At 36.9% G+C, this 20,624-nt stretch overlaps 1 protein-coding gene across 1 annotated transcript in view; it reads left to right on the top strand.

The window, feature by feature from the left end:
* LOC150088082 (neuroligin-4, X-linked-like) overlaps nucleotides 1–20,624 on the top strand; it is a 301,538-nt gene that overhangs the window by 276,326 nt on the left and 4,588 nt on the right. Inside the window, exons 5-6 of the mRNA XM_090370562.1 lie at nucleotides 4,826–4,941; nucleotides 10,230–10,741. Coding sequence (XP_090226688.1) covers nucleotides 4,826–4,941; nucleotides 10,230–10,741 — 628 coding nt within the window. The remainder of the gene's footprint in view (nucleotides 1–4,825; nucleotides 4,942–10,229; nucleotides 10,742–20,624) is intronic.

The following is a 20,624-nucleotide window of genomic DNA, read 5'->3' on the forward strand; positions in this document are numbered from 1 at the left end:
TATTTAAATTAACAGGTGTTGTCACGATGGTAACTCATAACACAAACTTTAAAGATTAATTCTATAGGGCAACAACTAACGCTATCTTTAAAATAGGTGTATACCAGTCACAAAAAAACAGTTATTCTTTAGGATAAGAAACTTCCTAAACTTAGAGAAATGATACTGTAACAGGAAGTACCACAAAGATCACAAATTTTCTCCAAACTCTAGCCTTCGACCTTACTTCTAGAATGAGAAAGCCATGCAAAGTGCAACTGGTTTGGTCTGAATACATAAAAGAGAGACAGACTTTCTTCTTTATATACAAGATATTGGGGCTTAGCAAGGAAAGACTTCAAAGATCACAAGTCCGTACAAACTGGAGTAAAAACTTTGGCATTCATGTCCTTCACAGAAACAAACAGTTTGGTTGCAGGACCGAATAACAAGCAGTTTTATATCTTCAATTTTATGTTCAAATTTATGGCAAGATGTAAGAACGAAATGTGCGTTTTTGTATTTTATGCTTGCGACTTATTTTTTTAAATAAAACCGACGTGCAGAATAACGTTTAATATTTGTTCAAGTTTAGCTAAATTTTTTAATATTTTTTTATAATTTTTTACGTGGCAATTTTTTTCGTTTAGCTAAATTATTTTTTATAGCACAAGACATTTTGGCTTTATCAGGAGGAACTAAAGTTTGATACTCTAACAAACACAGTTAATAATTATCTCTTACGCATTGATTTTTCTTTCCATTTCTAGGTACACCAGATTTCCTTTTCTATATTCAACCAAGTTATTATTCGTTATTTGAACACTGCTTTTAATCGCTACTCTTTTCCTTATCCATGGTCGATAAGGAAAATGTGTGATGCTCTGCATGCGTTTTTTTATATGGAACATTGATATTCGGATGTTGTGTTTAGTTCTCCATCTGCTGGAATTCTAAATCTCCCTGCTGTTTGCCAAACACCCGTCATTCAGATTTACCGCATTAAACGGGAAACGCAGACACCCCAAAGAAGTAGTTGCTATTCTAAGACATCGAAGTGTGACATTCATAGTCAACACTCAAACAGATGTCTTCAACGGTTATTTCCACAGAAAGGCTGGCAAACAGACGTCCCGTACCGATTACGTCCACATCGAAGAAGGTGCTGCACACACCATATTAGAATGTACAGCGGCCTGTACATATCGATTGCGCACACAAGGAATAAAATTTGTGAAAAAAATAATAAAACAGAATAAAATGGACACCCATAAAATTCTCAATTTCTCTATCCTTTCAATACTAAAAGAATTTTAACAGTAACTATAACTAAATTAGCTTAGAAGTATATTATAAAAACAGTATTTCGTCTTCAACGATTACAGTATTAAAAACTGCACATAGTGTGCATAGTATTAGGGTCAGGTGCCACCTGTGGTTTCCCACATCTGCGCCATATGTACACTGTGAAGAAATACAGAACTGTAAATAACAGAAAAGTGGTCTACGTTGAATGTCTTGGCATTTGGCCGCAGGTCCCCTGGTGGAACCCCACGTTGCCCGCACACACCGCTAGGAGGTAACCAGGCTGCCCATTATTCTCTGGCTAGTCTCTGCAGGGTCGCCTAAGCTTCCTAACGGACTAATGTTTAAAAAAATTAAGAGTGGGTGGGCTTTAGAGTCAAGAAAGGGAGGGGGAACAGGTAGAAGTATGGGGGGATGAAGAAGGCATCCCCAAATTCTATGGAATACATCCATCAGGCGAAAATAGGGGATGGGAGTGGGAGAAAACTTGCCGTGAAAGGGAGCACAAGCGCGATCGCCATTTTTCACAAACTTGTTACTCTTCTCATTCAGGTCTGATCGTGATGTCAATTTCAATGGTGATGTCCAGTTAGTTAAAGTCCTATCCGGTGATCTGTAAGTCAGTAGGGATATAAATAGGAATGCAGCTGTGGCTATCCTATACTGGATCTTCTCAGATTTGGTGGTGGTGTAGTCTCATTAGCTGGTAGGCCTCTGCTTTGATTCCCAAAATATAGGATTGTCTTCTCTTGGTTTTGATGATGATTCGGATAGTGACTATATTCAAGGTAGGGTGTCTTCAGTCGTCGAATAAGTCTTGTGCATAGCGCGTAAAGGCGACAGTCTTCTTCTCTTTCGAGGATGCGCTGTTCTTGGTTTTTAGGAAGGTAATGAACCTAGTCAGGAGGAGGCATCTCAAATCTTCATATATTTCGCATTCGTACATCAGGTGGTCCCAACCTTCGAGGGAACCACAGAGGCATTGTGGGTTTTCGATGATCTCGAGTGCAGTGAGCTTTCATCTGATTGATCCATGGCCAAGTTAACTGAATGTACACATTGTACATTGAGTATCCAATGAAATATGCACCCCCCTCTCACGACATGTTTTTCAGCTTCCCCCCCCCCCTTTTTAAATGATCAGTTGCAATATTCACTACAAATTAAAGTTTGCGATAGTTGCATACTGATAATTTTAATAAGAACAAGAAAACACCTAGTTTCTCAAAATTCAGTCTGGTTGTTTCTGAAAAAGATTTTCTGGCTGAGGGGGGGGCGGATCTCTCAGAAAGTGTAGCAGGCTGTTTCGCAGTAACGGTTCTACAATTCTTGTTATAGTATACACGGATTGGCAATATCAAGGAGAGAAAGACAAGCAGTGTCAGAAATAGAAACGGACGCATGAAGTGAGAAAAGAATAGGCCGTTTAGTGTGGCCATAAGGATACAATCACCTCGGAATACAACGCCAAGAAGTAAAAACTCATTTCTTGCAGGACAGTACAAGGTATTGTCTACCGGTTAATGTCTAACAGCAGATGTCCATGTTGATACTCCCGACTGCACTATATGCAACTCCCGAAAACCAGGCAACCTTCCCTTTCGTGGTGCCAGGAACATCACATGGTTCTGCACTGTCTGAACCGTGTGCATGGTTTGGATGGGAATTTTTGGATTGATCCTCCGATAATAATGTTTAATAGCTCTGGAGCATTTGAACATTTTTCCAGATCAGTTCCACCCGTTATGGTCCTGTTGTCACCCAAAAGCGATGGAGGAATTGCTTTGTTGAAAAGTAGTGCAATTATAGTTTCAGAACATTCGACTTCATTAACGTTGGTCTCTTAATTCCCTTGATCTTAACGACATCAAGCACCTGTGGGATGAAGTCGAAAGAACTATACGACATGTGGATTTACCACTGTGGTGTAACAATGAAACGCAGTGTACACAGCAAGAGGCATATCTCCAAATGTTTCCTAGTATTATGACAAATTATCGGTGAATTCTATTATCAGGGCAAGCCGATGCTCAATGCCGGTAGGTAAGTGGTAATATTTCAATAACTCTTAAGTATATTAAAAACATGTTGATTTATAATTCCTTGTGGCCCTACTTAAATATATTTTATTTTCGGGCTAAGTTCAATATACTAGAACTGGAAGCAATTTGTCGAAGACTTACCCTCTTTCCATAGACAACTCTCGCCGCATTCAAATGTATCATATTGACCTAATGATTTCTATACTCGTATTTATTTCTGCAGATCACAAGATAGCAATTTCTAAAAATGCCCGAAATCTTGTTTTTTTTTGTTATTGATTACCTTTTACTTCATCCAACAGATACTATAAGTAATTTTAGTGATTTCTTGATATGAACTTTGCTTGCCATCTTATACGAACTGAAATTATTGGTTTCATCAATATACTGTAATATGATATTTTTATAAACAGAAGATCGATTATAGGGGTTATTCACCCCGATTCATTTCATCCTGAAGAACTTTAGTAGCATTATCCTAAAGCCAAGGCACACATCACAAGTAACTTTTTGACATATTAAAAGCAACTCGCGTAAGTTCAGAAATATTCCTCTTATCCGATTAAAGAACGCAACAACCATTAAAGTAATAGCAATGGCATCTGGACTACCTCTACAATTCCCTTCCGATCGGTAGCTCTGGGTGAACGATAATTTATTTCTTTTGTTGAAAACGTATTGAATATGCGTTCTGTTATTCGTAATGTCTAAAAATAGCACAAGCTCCTGATCTTATAATATATAATTTTAAATTTAACAAAAAGATTATCATATAATGGATCAGAGATAGTCATTATCTCAGACCTGCCACGCTCACAGTTGAATTCTTTTGGGTGTGAGTAATACTATTTGTAAGCAGAGCTATACGTCTGTCCGCCCACTCCTCACTCTAATGCTAATAGGGAAACGGTTCCCCGGTTGAGAAAAAAAAATGCGCTCTTACTATACGCTGCGTTGCTCATCGTGGGAATCTCGAGCGACAAATCTAATCTCCCGCCTCGCTCCTTACGCGATGCTCCGCGTCCTATTCACTCATTTCCATCACTCAGTTAGCGAAAAGAAGTCATTTTGCATACATCAACCTCTAAACTGCTCAGACCCTAAGCGCCACTCCCATTCTTTCCTCTAAAGGGTATTACATGCCTTTGCATCTAATCCCCTTCTTTCTAATCATACTGTGTAAGCGAACACGCATGCTCTGATCTAAACAGAATTTCAGTCGGCAGAATGTATTCCAACGTACCATGATTTGCCACATTCATACCGGGGTGCAGTTAACAAGGCACATTTTATGATCTGTTTATGATAAAGCAGTCCTATACTTATTTCCATGAAAATGCAATCAATTTTTACCCAACAGCCATTGCGGTAACTGCGATTTCTCTCTTGCGAAGAACTTTAACATGACTGCATAAGCATAAAAGATCCACAATCAACAGCGTTATCTGATACCAAGGACTGAATCAACACTAATGATTCTGTTTTTCATTTCTATTCAGAGATCCGAACATTCCTCCACACGAGGTAGACTCAATCACAGACAAGACGAAAGGTCGTTTTGAGAGGATTTTATGGCCACAGTACGAAATCGTCCACCAGAAATATTTGATGATAGGTAAGAACAATTTATTATTTTAAAAATGTACTTTGTGTTGTTTTTCAGTATCTAGCAAAGTAAATGGCATCCATCAGCACAGAATAAAGCGAATAATATGAAGGTCCGCTGTCATAAACCAGCTTCTTGAAACCCGAAATCGCTCTCATTCAAAGTGAAAGATCCAAACAAAGTATTTGTGACTTGGAAGAGTTTTGCCTCAGAATATTTTTATATTTTTAACTGAATTTTGTTCCGTTGGTCTCGCGATTGCTCAAGAAAGAATAAAAGCAACATTCACGGTGTAGCAAGGCAAGTTCACAATAAAAAATCCAAGATTGGCAATCAAAAAGTGATTTCTTGTTGCTATTGTAACTTAAAATGAGCTTATATATACTGAAGTAAAAGACCGCGTACCACAATCTTCTTGAGGACTTGCCTCCCTTTTCAAAGATCCATGAGGTATAAGACTAATTAAATAACTTTCAGAAAGACTAAAATTTTTTTGGTTAAAAGTATAAGCATAGACAAAATATTTGTAATTCGAATTATGGATAACACATTTAGAAAGAACTAAATTAAAGAGACAAAAACTTCTTTATTTATAAAAACAAAAAATTAATGATAAAGACGAAAGCAAAAGATATCTGAGCCTTAAACTGTTTGTGAATCCACGTGTTTTATGAGTAACTATGATCCCTACTGTCAAGAACAGAACATAGCCATTCCCACAGCAAAGCAGTTTTCTCTCTGCATGCGTCTTTTTAATAAAATACGTATATCGAGATATTATTTCTACGTTATTTTTTATCACTATCCATGTCGTATGCCACGAATGCTTGAACCAAGGGAGGTGTTGTTTTTCTTCATTTTTTATAAAAAAAAAAAATTGTCCATAAGAACCATTTTCAATAAGTTACAGTAATCCGATGTTTTAATACTTAATAAACTCGATAATTTATACTTTTTAATATTACTTCTCTATAAAATAATGGAAAGTATTAACTTACAGAGTAATCGCAAGACAACACTTTTAATGAAAGGTTAGTGGAAGATACAAAGTCCAGGAAGCATAGGTCATAGCAGGCCATAAGCACTACAGAAGGCGATGTTAGACGAACAGCCGGTAGAGGGTTGTCGAGCTTCATGAAGAGGTCACGCCAAACAGCTATGCATGCCTACCAAGTGGTTCAGGGGATGTGGGAGCTTTTAGTGCATTCATTGAATAGTTCAGATCTTTCTCCCACAAATGTCTGAAGCGGTTTTTTTCCCGTTTACGCTATTTATACACTCAGAGATACGAAAAGAAATTTGAAATTGTTGAAGATGTCGTAAAGAGGCGGTAATAGTAGGATTTTAATCCTTTGATTCTGATTTCTATTCAACAGTACTCATGAACTAGTCCACTGGTGATAAAAATGCCTAAAGTGCAGTTGCGATTATGTATAATGCTTTATGCTTGCACTCTACGTGCACGATTATGAACTGACACAGCTGCCTTGCGTGTTATTTTTCGAACATCAATAATGAACAAGAGAAGGAAGCATTATAGAAGAGAATCCGTGTTAAATACTCTCATATTTTAATATTGATCATTTCCCAAAGCACAGAACTGAATTATCGCAGTAAGCAGTTTATTACGGAATACTAGTTATATCAAATGTTATATTTACTAATTCATTATTTATTTAGTCATTATTTTCTAGTGTGCGTATATATATTATAGTTTATATGTTATTTTTTAATGATATCTATTAAAATTTATGTGGATGGGATTAAAAAAATAATGAGTAATGCAAATGACTGCAAGGCATCTACTTCTGATGCAAGTATGATCATATTTTCTTTTCAAAAGAAAAATATCTTTTTCATGAGCTAGTAAGTGTTTTACCGTGCTCGCCATGGAATTAAAGTTTGAGCAAGAATCTCATTAAATGTCGTGCTCACTTGGGGAAAAAACAGTCGCCGAAACTCATACCATGATGCAAGAAGACTGAGTTGTTTAGAACACCGCTGGAGCAGTTAGACCATGAGAAGTCATAGTACAGCGCCTGCAAATTGTGTGTATCCTGTGGTCGGTTGTAACGTTTTTTTTTTTTTTTGTTTTTTTTTGGGAAAGAAAAGAAAAATTCAACCATGGTTTATTCTCAGTATGAAGAAGTGTGGGGCGAAGGGGGAAGACACCTCTCAGGACCAACTAATAAAAAATAAATAAATATATATAAAACCCTAAACGTTTCTCCCAGCCCAAAGGGGCAAAAATGTATTTGTTAATAAAATGAGCCTTATTTACGATCGCTCTATAGCCAAGGGTCACTATCAACAGAAGGTAATACATAAATGTCTAAACGACTTAAACAACCACTAACAGTTATAACAAGAACAGCTACGACAGTTCTTTAGTAGTGCGCGAAAAGGCCTGAATATTTATGGGCTGTTTTAGACAGTGGCCAATGTAGTCGATGTCGGGTCATCAGTTCTATTTACAAAACTGCTGATAAAAATGAAAGATTACGTGACACTCCGTCCTCCTTCCATATAATTGAAACAATCACTTATCGCCCACAAAAATTCTAGAGAAAATAGGTCTCTCACAACTTACCTCTCAGAATTGGTGTTACTGATCAGCTTTTATCATTTTTGTTGTGTAACTGATTCGTGACATATAGTTACCACAGGAGAGTGAGAACAGTTCCGCGGACAGCAGTGCCATGCCACTGCTCCACAGAATGATTCCCGTAACATAACACCACGTTTACAATTAATTAATAGTCAGCAGGACACAGTCCTGATGGTTCTTGGTGTTGTATCAGGGTTTTAGGAGCATCAGCGACTGAGGCCATATCGCTCCGTGTATATTATCTGTAAATTACGAGTTCTGAGGTCGATTTTCTGTTTTCTGGACGAAAAACCATGCTACCCTCGCCTAACTCAGCCATGTTGTGAAAAACGCCCATAAAACTTCCACCCGTCATCGACAGGACTCGAATTCAGGTCTTTTTCCACCCAATGTGGGGAGGACGGCGATCCTACTAACTGTGCTCCTGATGGAATTTCTCATCTGTTCGTCTCAGAATTCAAACTGACGTCACTCTTGAATAGCACGAATCAGCTATAATTGCTCTAAAACTTGAAGTACTGTTTAAATGTCCAAGGTTTCTCCTGCTTATTACATACAACTGTCAAGCACTGTTCTGTATCAGTAGCAGAGACAAAATCAAGCCCTCTGGCAGAAAAATTTATCAAACGTCGCAGAACTGATGGCGGTTCTTTCTTCTTTAGAAGAAAATATTTTCTTAGCTTCAAGTTGGAGCACTGTATTTTATATTTCAATGCAACTTCATGACTTTGAGATGTTTTAATTTCTATTTATTTATGAACGATTTGGGACACCTCTCTAACTGCGCAACAGAAAAGTCTGCATGGCTTTCCACTACTCCACTGTTGGAAATACCACTGAAAGGCTTGCAAATTAGAAGCTTGCCAATCGAGGAAGTCCAAATTGCCAACTTTTGTGAGATACATTTTGCAAATATTCCTCTGTTACTATTCGTACATACTGCGTCGACCTTGTAAATTGTGCCTTTTGAATCATTTCTTGCTACTTTGATAAAAGCATTTTCAGCTACTCGAGTGAGTTAGCATCTGGGGCGATCGCACTGTTTCTTTGTCAGACTGATGAGATTAAATGCTGTTAGGAGCATTATTGTCATTACCATTTTGTATACGACGATAACTGAGCCAGTGAAAAGAGTAAATTGGCAGTGACCTGGATTCAACAGAAGCTATTAAAAGTATCCGAATGGCAGCTCTATACATTAGATTCAAGAGGATTTTTATTAGCCTTACAGGTTCTAATATTATCTTTTCTGGAATTGAGCTTCGTCTGACTTCATACACTTTCCTTTCAATGGTTTCATTAAGCTAATTCAACTAACTGATTTTGCCCATACATGGCGCCATCTCATTATTCCATCCATATTAAAAATTCTCATTGATGAACGTTTTCAGAGAATTCCAAGTTTTTGTCAACGCCAGACGCAATTTCAATTTGTATGTGAGAAAAAAAGTTTATTTCGTTCTGTTGGAGTTAGTAATTACGCCATTTTGGTGCATTTAGCTAAAAACAACTTCTTGCTGAATTGAACTAACTATATAAGAATTGCTTTCCCGCTTTTTTTTTTTCCAAATAAAAAAACTGACTGCCTGATTCGTTCTCTGCACATGGACGATAAGAAAAACATCCAAAACATTTAGAAAGATCTTCCAACTATTTACACATCGATCTCGTACAGATGATAAAATCATAATAAATAAAGTCTGAATTTATTTTAATTATTTATTTTTAACCATATAATTCCCATTTTCTTGAAAACAACAGCGTGAATTGAAAGGAAAGGATGACAAAGCGTATGGAAGTGGTATCTCAAATTAGAAATTTCAGGAATATTCTCAGTAGCAGAAAAAAACAACTCAGACTAAGCAGAGTGTACCATAGGTCTAAATTGTAAGGCTAATTTTTTGTGGAATAAAACTTGTTCTCTCTCAAGGCGAGCGAAAGAGTTCAGTTACCCGAGTCTAACTCGGAAGGGCCTCAATCCTTATATGGACGACTTGATTCAATTGCCACAGAGACCATCACCAAACTGTAATGTTATTACTATAAACTGCGTCGGTTTCGCTCTACAAATAAATCATCCCTTCCCACCAGAAAAGTATGTTTCTGGTTATTAGTTTTCGGGTGCCACAGCCCAATTTTTAAGATTATTACTTGCGTTTTTTTGCAGTTTTACCGTGCACTTTAACATACCGTTACTTGACAACTGGTAAATAATATAATTGGAAAATATTAAATTAAGATTATATAGCTAGCCACTTTCTCAAGACATGGTAATATTAAAATGAAAAGCAGTTGTAAGTAAAATGTGCTACATACTAAGAAATGGCAAATACACTTCGATAGGAACGTGCTGTTTATCTGTAGTATATCACTGAGGCAACCTCTAGCGAACATTTAAATCTGAGATAAAATCAGAATGCAATGTTAAACAAATGGGTGCACACTGGTTATTGAGACTTTATGCCTGCTGAAGTTCTCGAAGCTCTTTTTTAATCTTTTAAATTAATTAAAATGTTTTCTTTATTATTAATTAAGAGTATTTCATATTTAAGAACTAACGAAATTTCGATCTTAATGCAATTTAAATTGCACAGGCAATTCCAAATATGCTGTATTTACTCTTAGAAATTAATTCAACAGTGCAATCAATTTCACCACTAATTCACAATTCCCATTTAAATGCTTTCAGGCATGAAACCAAAGGTACGAGATCATTATCACGCACACAGGCTCTCCTTCTGGATCCACTTGTTTCCGCAGCTTCATCGAACAGGTTCTATAAACATAGCCCCGGAACATCATTTACTGGAAGACCATGATAATCCTCTATCATATGATGGAGTTATCCGACCTTTTCCCATAACCCCTACAGCTAGTACATCGACGATTTCTCCCCACTCAGTTCCTATAATACCAATGTCAACGACAACGGAGTTCTGGAACTCTACAGGCAGGCTAGAGATCACGCTTACAACGTACACATCTACTGCACATTCAGAGGTATCGGTCCCTACCTCCACAGTGAATATTACAGACTCCATGGCCGTCGTGATGCAGCAAAGCACCTATTCCACTGCGCTGAGTGTGACTATAGCTGTCGGATGTTCTTTGCTTATCCTCAATGTTCTCATCTTCGCAGGAATTTACTACCAGAGAGACAAAAATAAAATGGAAGAAAAGCTTCAGAAACGTAGCTATATGGTAAGTTCTATGGTAGAGCTCACTGAAATGTAAAAGTATAAAATTCGTGTAAAATTTTGCGAATAAAATTAGATTTTTTTATGTTATAAAAATGTTTTGATCACCAAAGTTAAATTCTTTTTATATTTAAATTCTTTTGTGCCTTTAAACATAAATAAATTGTATATTAATTCGTTATATCAAAATATGACGCGTTCAATATAAGTTATAAAAGAGGTTTCCGCATTTTTTTTTTTATCTAATTGTCATCAAGTATGAAAATTATTTCTGTGGAATGAGTCCAAGATCATCCACAACTATGAAGTCAAATTAATTAAATTGGCTAGCCAATGTTTATCGCATTTGAAAAATCATTATTGATTGTTTATACAGAAAATAAGAAAGAAGAAGGCGGTTATAGTATATTGCTAGTACATAATGAAAGTATAGCCCCTTTCAAAGTAATACCTTGCGTATCTCCATTCTGAAAAAATGAACTATTATCATATTTACTCTGGGGATTTAAAATTCCCAAATTAAAATTGCCCTTCAGAGATTTGAATAATTCGTTCAATTTCAAAAGGATAAATTAACTCATTTGTCAGAAAGATTAAATTAGTATCACTGTAGAGATGTAAAAGCATTACTTGTGCCGACAATACCTGTCAAAGTTAAGGTAACAGTAATATCTGTCATTTTCTTAAGACAGCCACGGGACAAAAAATTTTTCACCTGTGTAATTTTTCAATCAATAATATGTAACCCCTCTTTAGTAGGAATTACTTAATGAATCCTCGTTGACAGGGATTGAACGGGACCCCTTAAACCGTTTATATCAATATTATGCCATTCTGAAAACAACTGAGCCAATAGTTTATTTAGGTTTCGTAGATCCTGTTGTGTTTTCACTTTCTGCTCAAGATAGTCCCATAAGTTCTCTATACGATTTATATCCAAGTTTAATTTAAATGCCCACCATTCCCTCGCAGTACGGGCTCTTTGAGCTGGACAATTAACCAGGAATACAGAAGTTTATAAATCATAAATATCCCTCAAGTGTCCAGCAAAAACACAACCTAATCATCCATAATATTTGTATAGTCAGCAGGGCTCATTCTGGTTGGTATTTCTAGTAGGGGACCCACTTCATAATAGTAAAAACACCTTAAAAGCATTACTGACCTACCACCAGCTTGTACGGCATTTTGCGTAGTCTGGATGAAATACCTTATTTATTCTCTAAATCTTTTGCTCGGCATCATTCAACTAAAGGCAAAATTTGGATTCATCAGACCGCATGGCTTGCAATCAGCAAATGTTCAGTTCTAATGATTTTAGTCCATATTAGATGGATTTTTTTTATTATTTTTTTTTATTATGCGTGGCTGTTAACATTGGTCTTTTTCAATGACCTGTTTGCAGTATACTCTCAAAAATCTACTGAAGATATCCATTGTTAACTGTTTATAACACTTGTCTTTTTTGAAATCGTTTTTTATTTAGTAAACCGAGTATGATCACTATCATCTTTTACTAGTCATGGCCACATGTTGTGGTTGGTATTTGCGCCGGGAAAACAGTTCATGAAGTCGGTACACTATCTGTGAATTGTATGTATTTGTGCCACTTTTACAAAATAAAGCGAGTGATTTATTAATGGTGGTGTTAGCGTGCAATTTTTAAGCATTATTCGGCTAACTGTTATTTTAATTCATTGTTTTCATACAAAAATACCAGTTCAGACTACATTACTTTCCAAAAAAAAAAAAAAAAAAAAAAAAGTATCCGAACGGTGGAAGTGGAGCTGTGGCATACTCTGCTTTCCTAGGTAGCCTTTCCACCAATAAATGATAGCCTGCAGCAGATATAGTCCACCATTCCTCTTTCAGAACAGCGAATATATAAGCTACCGATGTGGAACATGTTGGGCTGGCCCTAGCCGACGTTCTGGTTCCTTCCATAAATGTTCCATAAGGTTCAGATCAGCACTCTACCTGGTCATTCCAACTATTGTACATTTTCAATATGTCCAAAAACCATTATCGAATAGCCATTATCCCATTGAAACAAATATGGGTTGGTACCAAAACACTACCACATCGCAGGGAATATGGATTAGTCCAAAATGTTAAAGTAGGTGTTGGCTATTATGGTTTCATAGATCCCTGCACAACGGCCAAAGATCCTAGCCACACCATAACTCCACCTCCTTTACTCAGCTGTCGGTACAATACAATCCGGCAGTTGATGTACTCTGGGGTATAAAACCATTAAACCACCACTCTTGAAATCATCCACACTTAAACCCCCCCCCCCCCAATCTGATCAGCACAGCATAGCGAGAATTTTCGCTCCATAGAACCAATTTCCACGGCTCTGTGGACCAATTACTGCATTATTTATATCATTCAAGGCGATTTTGGTTGATGTTTGGCGTGTATAACCCCACTCCCCATGGAAACAGAAGTTAGAAAACTCCGTACAGATGTCGCCGCCTTAAAATCTTCCGTGTTTTACAATTCAGGGGTGGGTAGCTTTATAAATGGCGGGGCAAATAAAATGTCTGAGTTACAAGCAGGCCAAATTATTTTAGCTTTCCACGATTTTTAGGATTATTAAAATGGTGTATAACGAAAAAAAACTGTCAAACGGTTTTATGTTATTTATTGTAATATTTATACATACACGCACATAATTTTATTTATAAGAAAAACGAAATACAAATTCAAGATAAAATTGCAAAAATACAATTATAGTAACAAAAAGTGCAATATTTTATTTTTCTGATATTTAATACTTTATTTTTTATCAGTGAGTCGATATTTGTCGTACCAATGCGCAGAATATTTTCTAAATTTACGTCAGAAATGCCATTAATTCCAAAACATATATAATAAACTGCGTAATGCCGTTAACGGGCCAGAGTTGGCCCGTGGGAAGTGTTGCCCACCCCTGTTTTACATAGATGTCTGATGACATTGTCAACATCGTTCCGAGTACCCTCCGGTTATGTGGAGTAAGCTTCCATGGTCTTTTTGTGTATTACTAGTAGGGGTGGTACACGTTTCCATTTCAGAGAAACAATACCAATTTTGGATGATGGATGATATAGGCCGTCACCAATTGCACGAATCAACAAGCCACCAGTGTGACATCAACAAAATCCTCTCGAAATCTGTCAGCTCACCTCTACGTGCCATTACGATAACTACCTTGTGTGGCTCATAACTCTTATATACCGCTCTGAATTATTTGCTTATCCAGAAAGTTCCAGTGGATTATGGAAAAAGGAATATTCGTATAATTTTTTGAAATGCAGTGTATATATAGCACGATCCCATCAGTTCAATCATATTAGATCGAACTAACTGCTCTCGTGGTTTTTAATTTCTTAACCTATCGTATATTGTATGTGCGCACTCAAGGACAGATTTGCATATTGCGAGGGCAGAAAAACCTGGAATAACTAATGGGGGTTTACTTTCCGAGGAAGAGGTTCTAATTCATAAAACTATTGGAGAGTGAAACCACTGTAAGATAACGTCTTCAGTCTAAGAAACGAGGATTTCATTAAATTATGCATAAAATTCTTGCTTTTTCTGCTTGAAAGAGTATATATGTATTATTTTCCCCTTAACAGCATAATATAATTTTTTTAATTCTCCAATTCGTTAATGGAGTTTTTATGAACAAAATTATTCCTTAAAATTCTTTCAACTTACGAATTAAAATACTTAATTTCATTCGAAGTATCGTTGTGAATGATGCAAATGTTCCGTACTAATGTCGTTCACTTCATATGATTCGTTAAAATCCTAGCGTGATCGTCCATTTTATTAGCATATCAGGAAGGGCATGCTAATACTATAGTATATTATAGTAGGCGAACGTGGGAATAATATTCACAGTTATTCTAATGTTTATGGAATTACATAACTCTTACACTTTATTATGAGCAAGAGCTGAATGTTTACTGTAATTCTTCTTTAAGATTTTTCCAGAAAAATGCTGTTCTTCTCTAGTTCTCATCTTTAGAAATTTTAAGTGTTTGTAGGTGCGTTTGTTGAACAGACTAATCACGATATCATTACTGAACCATACTTCTGTAATTGTAACAGTAATGCATTCAACCTGTTTTCATAACCACCCCCTTCAATCCTAGATTCAACCACAAACATCATGCAAATTACACAAATACACTGGCAAGACTTTGGAGTTCGCCTAATATCAATTTTACCCTTATTTGATACGCTCGAAACCTCCAAAACGACATAATATTTATTTTCCGGTCTCTTAGCTATTCATAACATTCTAAGTAAATCCTATCAGTTGTTTTAAGGTTATAAGACTACATAAATTTAAATATAAGCATAGTAAATATTTATACGGATAACAAAATTAAATCTCTGTCCTTGTAAACGTATTCTTAGATACAAAATAAGAATAAATAAAGGACGTATAAATATATGTCACATAAGTTCAGACTTACTTATCCATACCTTTTGTCGGAGGAGTTCTTGGCTTCACGAGATAAAAACTGTTCAAGGGTCTATCCACTTACTTTTAATGAGTTCCTCTGGATGCAATACTATCAGCAATATATACGAAACAAAGTAAAAACATGAATTTTAAACTTTGCTTTCTGATATCTCCACTCTTAAACAAATCTCACAAACCAACTGTTACCAATTACGATACTAGATGGCGCATCGATGTTTCAATTTATTCCTACTATTAAAATTTCGGCGCTGATAGTTCCTCAGAGCCCTACAACTACAAATGTAATTATTATGTAAAATGAAATTCAATTTTTAATTAACTCGGTTTGAAATCTTACGGGCAACTTCATCTAATTTTTCAAAGACTACACAATTTTAGAACCGAGAGTTTGTAATTTGTTTTAAGATTTTCACAAGCGAAAGACGTGAGATGTAAAATATAATTTCATTTTCGTGAAGCCTAAAGCTATCGTGTACGTGAACACATTAATTGCTCAGCTGGTCTTACAGCGAAATATAAGGTATTGCAGCAGGCCTGCGGGATGCTAACTGTGGTAGGCCAGCAGGGAGCCGTATGCATGCAACATTGTAGTACTTCACACATAATTAAAGTTTGTCGTGTTCGTTCACGTGTGTCAATATGGATCGTGCTCTCTGCCATTATCAGTGACAGATTGATAACGTTTACCCATGCTGCACAACTAAGGTCTGATCACTGTTAAGCCGTAAATCACTAAAGCCTAGTTTACCGTGATGCAGTTCTAGGTAAAAGCATCGAGAAAACAGAAAGCTTTTCGAGATAATGGTATCGTGCCATGTTATTTGTAGTCCATTTATTGAGCTGATATAATAAATGGTTTTCTCATTATTATGCGGTCCACTTCAGCCTTTGTTAATAGGGGAGAATTTCAAAATTCTTCTTTGAAATTCTAATACTTTAATGGATTCATTGTACGGATGATCTCCTTCTTTCCACTCTAAGGCTGAAGTAGCTATCATTCGTGTACCTCCTTCTCTACGAAGATTGAAACTATTTTAACTTTTTTTTATAAGCTGCAACACGACTCTGAAAGGCAGAATGGGGAAAAACATTCAATGAACGAACACGATGACAAGGAGATGTATAGGTTTTAAAGAATGTTGCTGTAAAATTGCTTGGCTATTCTATTTCCATGCTTATTTTCATATTTTATCATACCTAGTTTCATCTATATAGTATAGCGAACCGCATCTGTTTAACTGATTATGTAAAGGTACGACCCGCACGTTTAGCCTGAAAAGAGATCGCAGCAGTGTGGTTACAATCATCCTACACGGTCCCACACGCTGTGGGGTTACTTTCTTCCCACACGGTGTGTAAAATGTCTGAGTTCGAACTCCGTTGAAAAGGAGAAACTTCATGGGTGACCCTTTTTAGATGGCGACCGAGGTGTGCTCAACAAAGTGTTTCAAGTCGCTTTTTCTCCCAGAAACTTGGGTTTTTCATCCCGAAGTACAGCGAAAAGGGATGGTACTGTACATGCAGTTTACTTACACGATATATTGATTAACACGGAAGTAAGTCTAGTTACTCCTACCAACCTCCAGAAAATGTGTTATAACAGAGTGTAAATGATTATATAACAGGGATGGCGAACCAATTGCAGGCATGCAACGAGCGGCAAATATAATGAAATATAAGAGCACGCGGCTACCCATAAATACTTTTTCATTTGAACATAAATTGGTTTTCTGTTCCAGCCACATCTGACGATGAAAATCGTAAGTGTAATTGCGTTTAGAATCATACATCAACAAAATTACCATTAGAAACTCTTTTTAAATATTGCTGCCTTTCTTATAATAATAATAAAGACTGATTTGCATTTGTCAATTTTAATAGTGTGAATAGCAGTAAAGCTTAATACACTATTAAGTCGATTATACAACGGTACATTAAGAAGCTCTATAATTTATCTAATTTGTCAATTTTTTAATTCAGCACGCAAAATGTTTTATATTGTTTTCCTGTAGCATGCAAAAATTGTTATATTTTTGTTTCATCTTACTTTCGGCACGCAGGGCTGAAGAGTTCGCTATCTCTGCTACATAACATGTCGTACTGAATAGCACCATGTTATTCTCTATCCTACCAAAAGTAATGAGAGTTCCTGTAATTGGAGGAAAGAGCATTGAATTTGGAAATGTACAAAACCATTGTGCAAAAAAGATGATTCGTACGTACCTCAGCAAGTAGTTCACATACACTGATGTTCAAAGAAAGGGCATCACCTAGGAACTTCACATTTCTCAACCTTTTTCGCGATGGTATGTTACATTAATGACTAGCATCACAAATAGAAATATAAACAAAACTTATTTATTAATATTTAAGGCAAACCTAAGTAATATTTGACAGGTGCTCTCAAAATATTCCAAAATGAGCATTTGCAACCTTTATACAATAGTTTTGGTAAACACGACAATTATGGCTGAAATGTTATCAGAAGCCATCATCAATTTGCTTCAGTTTATCATTTTAAATGGAAAACAAAATGAAAAGTTCACCAGGTGCAAACTAATATTTAGTTGAACCGCCTCTGGCCTTGATGACAGCAGCACACCCTCGAGGCATTGACAAGATCAATTTCTGAAGATAATCAACTGATAGTTCGTGATTCCAAACACGAATTATGGCTTCCTGAAGTTCACGAAGGGTCTTTGGTTTCTATCAGGCAACTGCACATTCCACACGATGCCAACAGTTCTCTATGGGATTCAGGTCCGGGCTGTTCCTGGCCAGCTAAGAGTCGAAATGGACCGTTCTTCCAACCTTTTTCACCTTTTACAAATATAAACACATTATTGTCGAACCTCTAATGCAGAAATGAAGCTAAAGTAACTACAGAAGTGCCTACCTACACTCTTCGCCCGATGACAAGGAGCAGAGTCGTCCTGAAAGATGCAGTTACTTGGCAGGTTAAAATGGTCTCTAATGGTTTGCCTTCCAATATAGCCAGATATCCATTGGCATTTACGGAACCTTTTATAAACTGCAGGTGACCTACTCCGCGATACGAAATGCACCCCATATCATTTGGCTGGTATGGAATTTCACTGTAGTCACCAAACAATCTGGATGGTATTCTTCTCCACATCTAAGGCGAATCGTTTGTCTCCCATCAGAGCCATGCAGGTTGAATTTCTTCTCATCCGAGAAAATAACTGACTTCCACTACTCTGGGGTCCGTTTGACATGCTCCTTACACCAAATTAGTCGGGCTTTTTCCAATTTTTGTGTGAAGAGGAGCTTCTTCTTAGGACGACGGGCTACAAGTCCATTTTTGAAAAGGCGTCTTCTGACTGTTATTGCACTTGCTACCACTCCTGTGTGTTCTTCCCATTCTCTTTGCAGCCCAGACGAAGAAACTTTACGGTTTTTAAGGCATAAGCGCTTCAAAAGGCGGTCCTGTTTTGGCGTACAGACGCGTTTGCGTCCTGTTCCTTTTTTTCCTATCAGCAGAACCAGTATTCTTGAGTTTGGAAATAAATCTACTCACTGTCGACTGATTGCATGACACTCTATAAGCAATATGACAGGAAGAATATCTTTCCTCATGTAAAGCAACCATAGCACTCTTTCTTCGTGGCGTCAACTGCACGTAACTCGCCATCCTGACACAAGCAAGGAATGACTGCAACTCTTGCAGCGCGTGCTTATATAGTTGAAAATAACCGGTGATTCAATATTACATCATCACCTACGCGTTTCAATCTTATCTGATGGAATCTGTAAGAAATATTGCCATATGCTTACGTTATTCGGACGACAATTACAATTTTAAGGGGTGATGCACTTTCTTTGAACACCAGTGTATGAATGCAGTAGGATGAGTCGAGAGAAACAGCCAATATGGACTTTCAGAGGACAGCGAGTAGTTGTGTGTCATATTGGACAAATGGCAGTGTGTTTAGCATCCTAAAGTTGACTGTTAGTAACATGCTGCGAAAATGGAGGACCAAATATGACCCTAAAGTGGAAAAAATAACAAACTGGTCCTAAAACCTTTGCCGAAACAGGCCACCAAAGTACCTACAATATAAGAAGCTTGCTGTGGATATGCAGGGAACCATAAGTATTCTATAATTGCATCCACAACTTGGAGCTATATCATACCATGAATTTCTAAAGTAGATCTTTACCACATAAGCCTTTCATTATAATATCTAATTCGTAGTGTCAACTGTGTACGAGCATGAAAGATAGACCGTGGATTAATGGAAAACAATATTGACAAGCGATGATTCACAGAGAACTCTCTTGCAGTCAGGGGTGTGTGTTTGGGAAAATGCCTAGCGAGCGCTTCCGATCAAAATATGTTCTCCCAACTGTGGACGTTATGTAAGTAAATAATAAATTTTCTGTCCTGGACGATCGTAGGGTCAGTGTAGTTTATAAATACAGAAAATACAAGAACATTACCACATTTAACAGCTTAGTCATCTCAAGAACGTGCACTGCCATATCCTTACGTTTGGCTACTCGGCTAAGGCATTGAGTGCAAAGCAATAAGAGAAATGTTTCTCTTGTTGCTTTAAAATTAAGCCAAGAAATGATTTTGAAAAGACACTGTGCCTTCCTAATAGTAATGCGTCACATAAATAATAGCATAGATGTAACGTTTCTTTTTTCTACAAACCTGTAATGACATTACACGATTATACACAAAAATAGCTGCTCTGCTTGAAACGTGGACAAATAAAGTGCCCGCTGTTAAATGTTTTGCATGCCAAAACGACTAAGCCCACCGAAATTCATCAGTGATTGCGAGCTTTATGTAATACAACAGTTCAGTCAAGAAACAAATTTGCTTTTTTTTTTTATATGCAATCAGTTTATTCCACGCTGGCGTCACTGCACATAATTATAAATGACAGTGTTTTTAATAGTGCTGATAGAAACTGCTTGCCTGGCCGACGCACAGGCTCGACCGTACCCTTTGGTGTTTCACGTGTTCAGGAATTTGAATAAACATCTGTCAGCTAACTAGTTTGGGAATAACAATGAAGTTAAACGGTGCGTTGAAATTTTCTTGAACGAGAACATCTTTGAATATCACGATAGAGTTATATGTGACTAAATGCTGTTGTTGTTGGATTTTAGGAGCATTAGCAACTAAAATCATATTTCTCCGTATGTACTGTCTGTAAATTGGGGTTCTGTGGTCGATTATCTGTTTGCTGGACGAAAAACCCGAGTTTCCAGGAGAAAAAAACCAAGCTACCCTCGACTGAGACAGCCTAACTCAGCCACGTTGTGTAAAAGGCCTATAAAAATTCCTCTCGTCATCGACAGAACTTCAACCCAGGTCCTTTCACCCACTGTGAGGGACGGCGATTCTACCAACTGTACTACCCACGAGGGC

The sequence above is a fragment of the Mastigoproctus giganteus genome, chromosome 3 (assembly GCF_048544385.1).
Source record: "Mastigoproctus giganteus isolate SK-2022 chromosome 3, ASM4854438v1, whole genome shotgun sequence".
Taxonomy (NCBI): Eukaryota; Metazoa; Arthropoda; class Arachnida; order Uropygi; family Thelyphonidae; genus Mastigoproctus; species Mastigoproctus giganteus.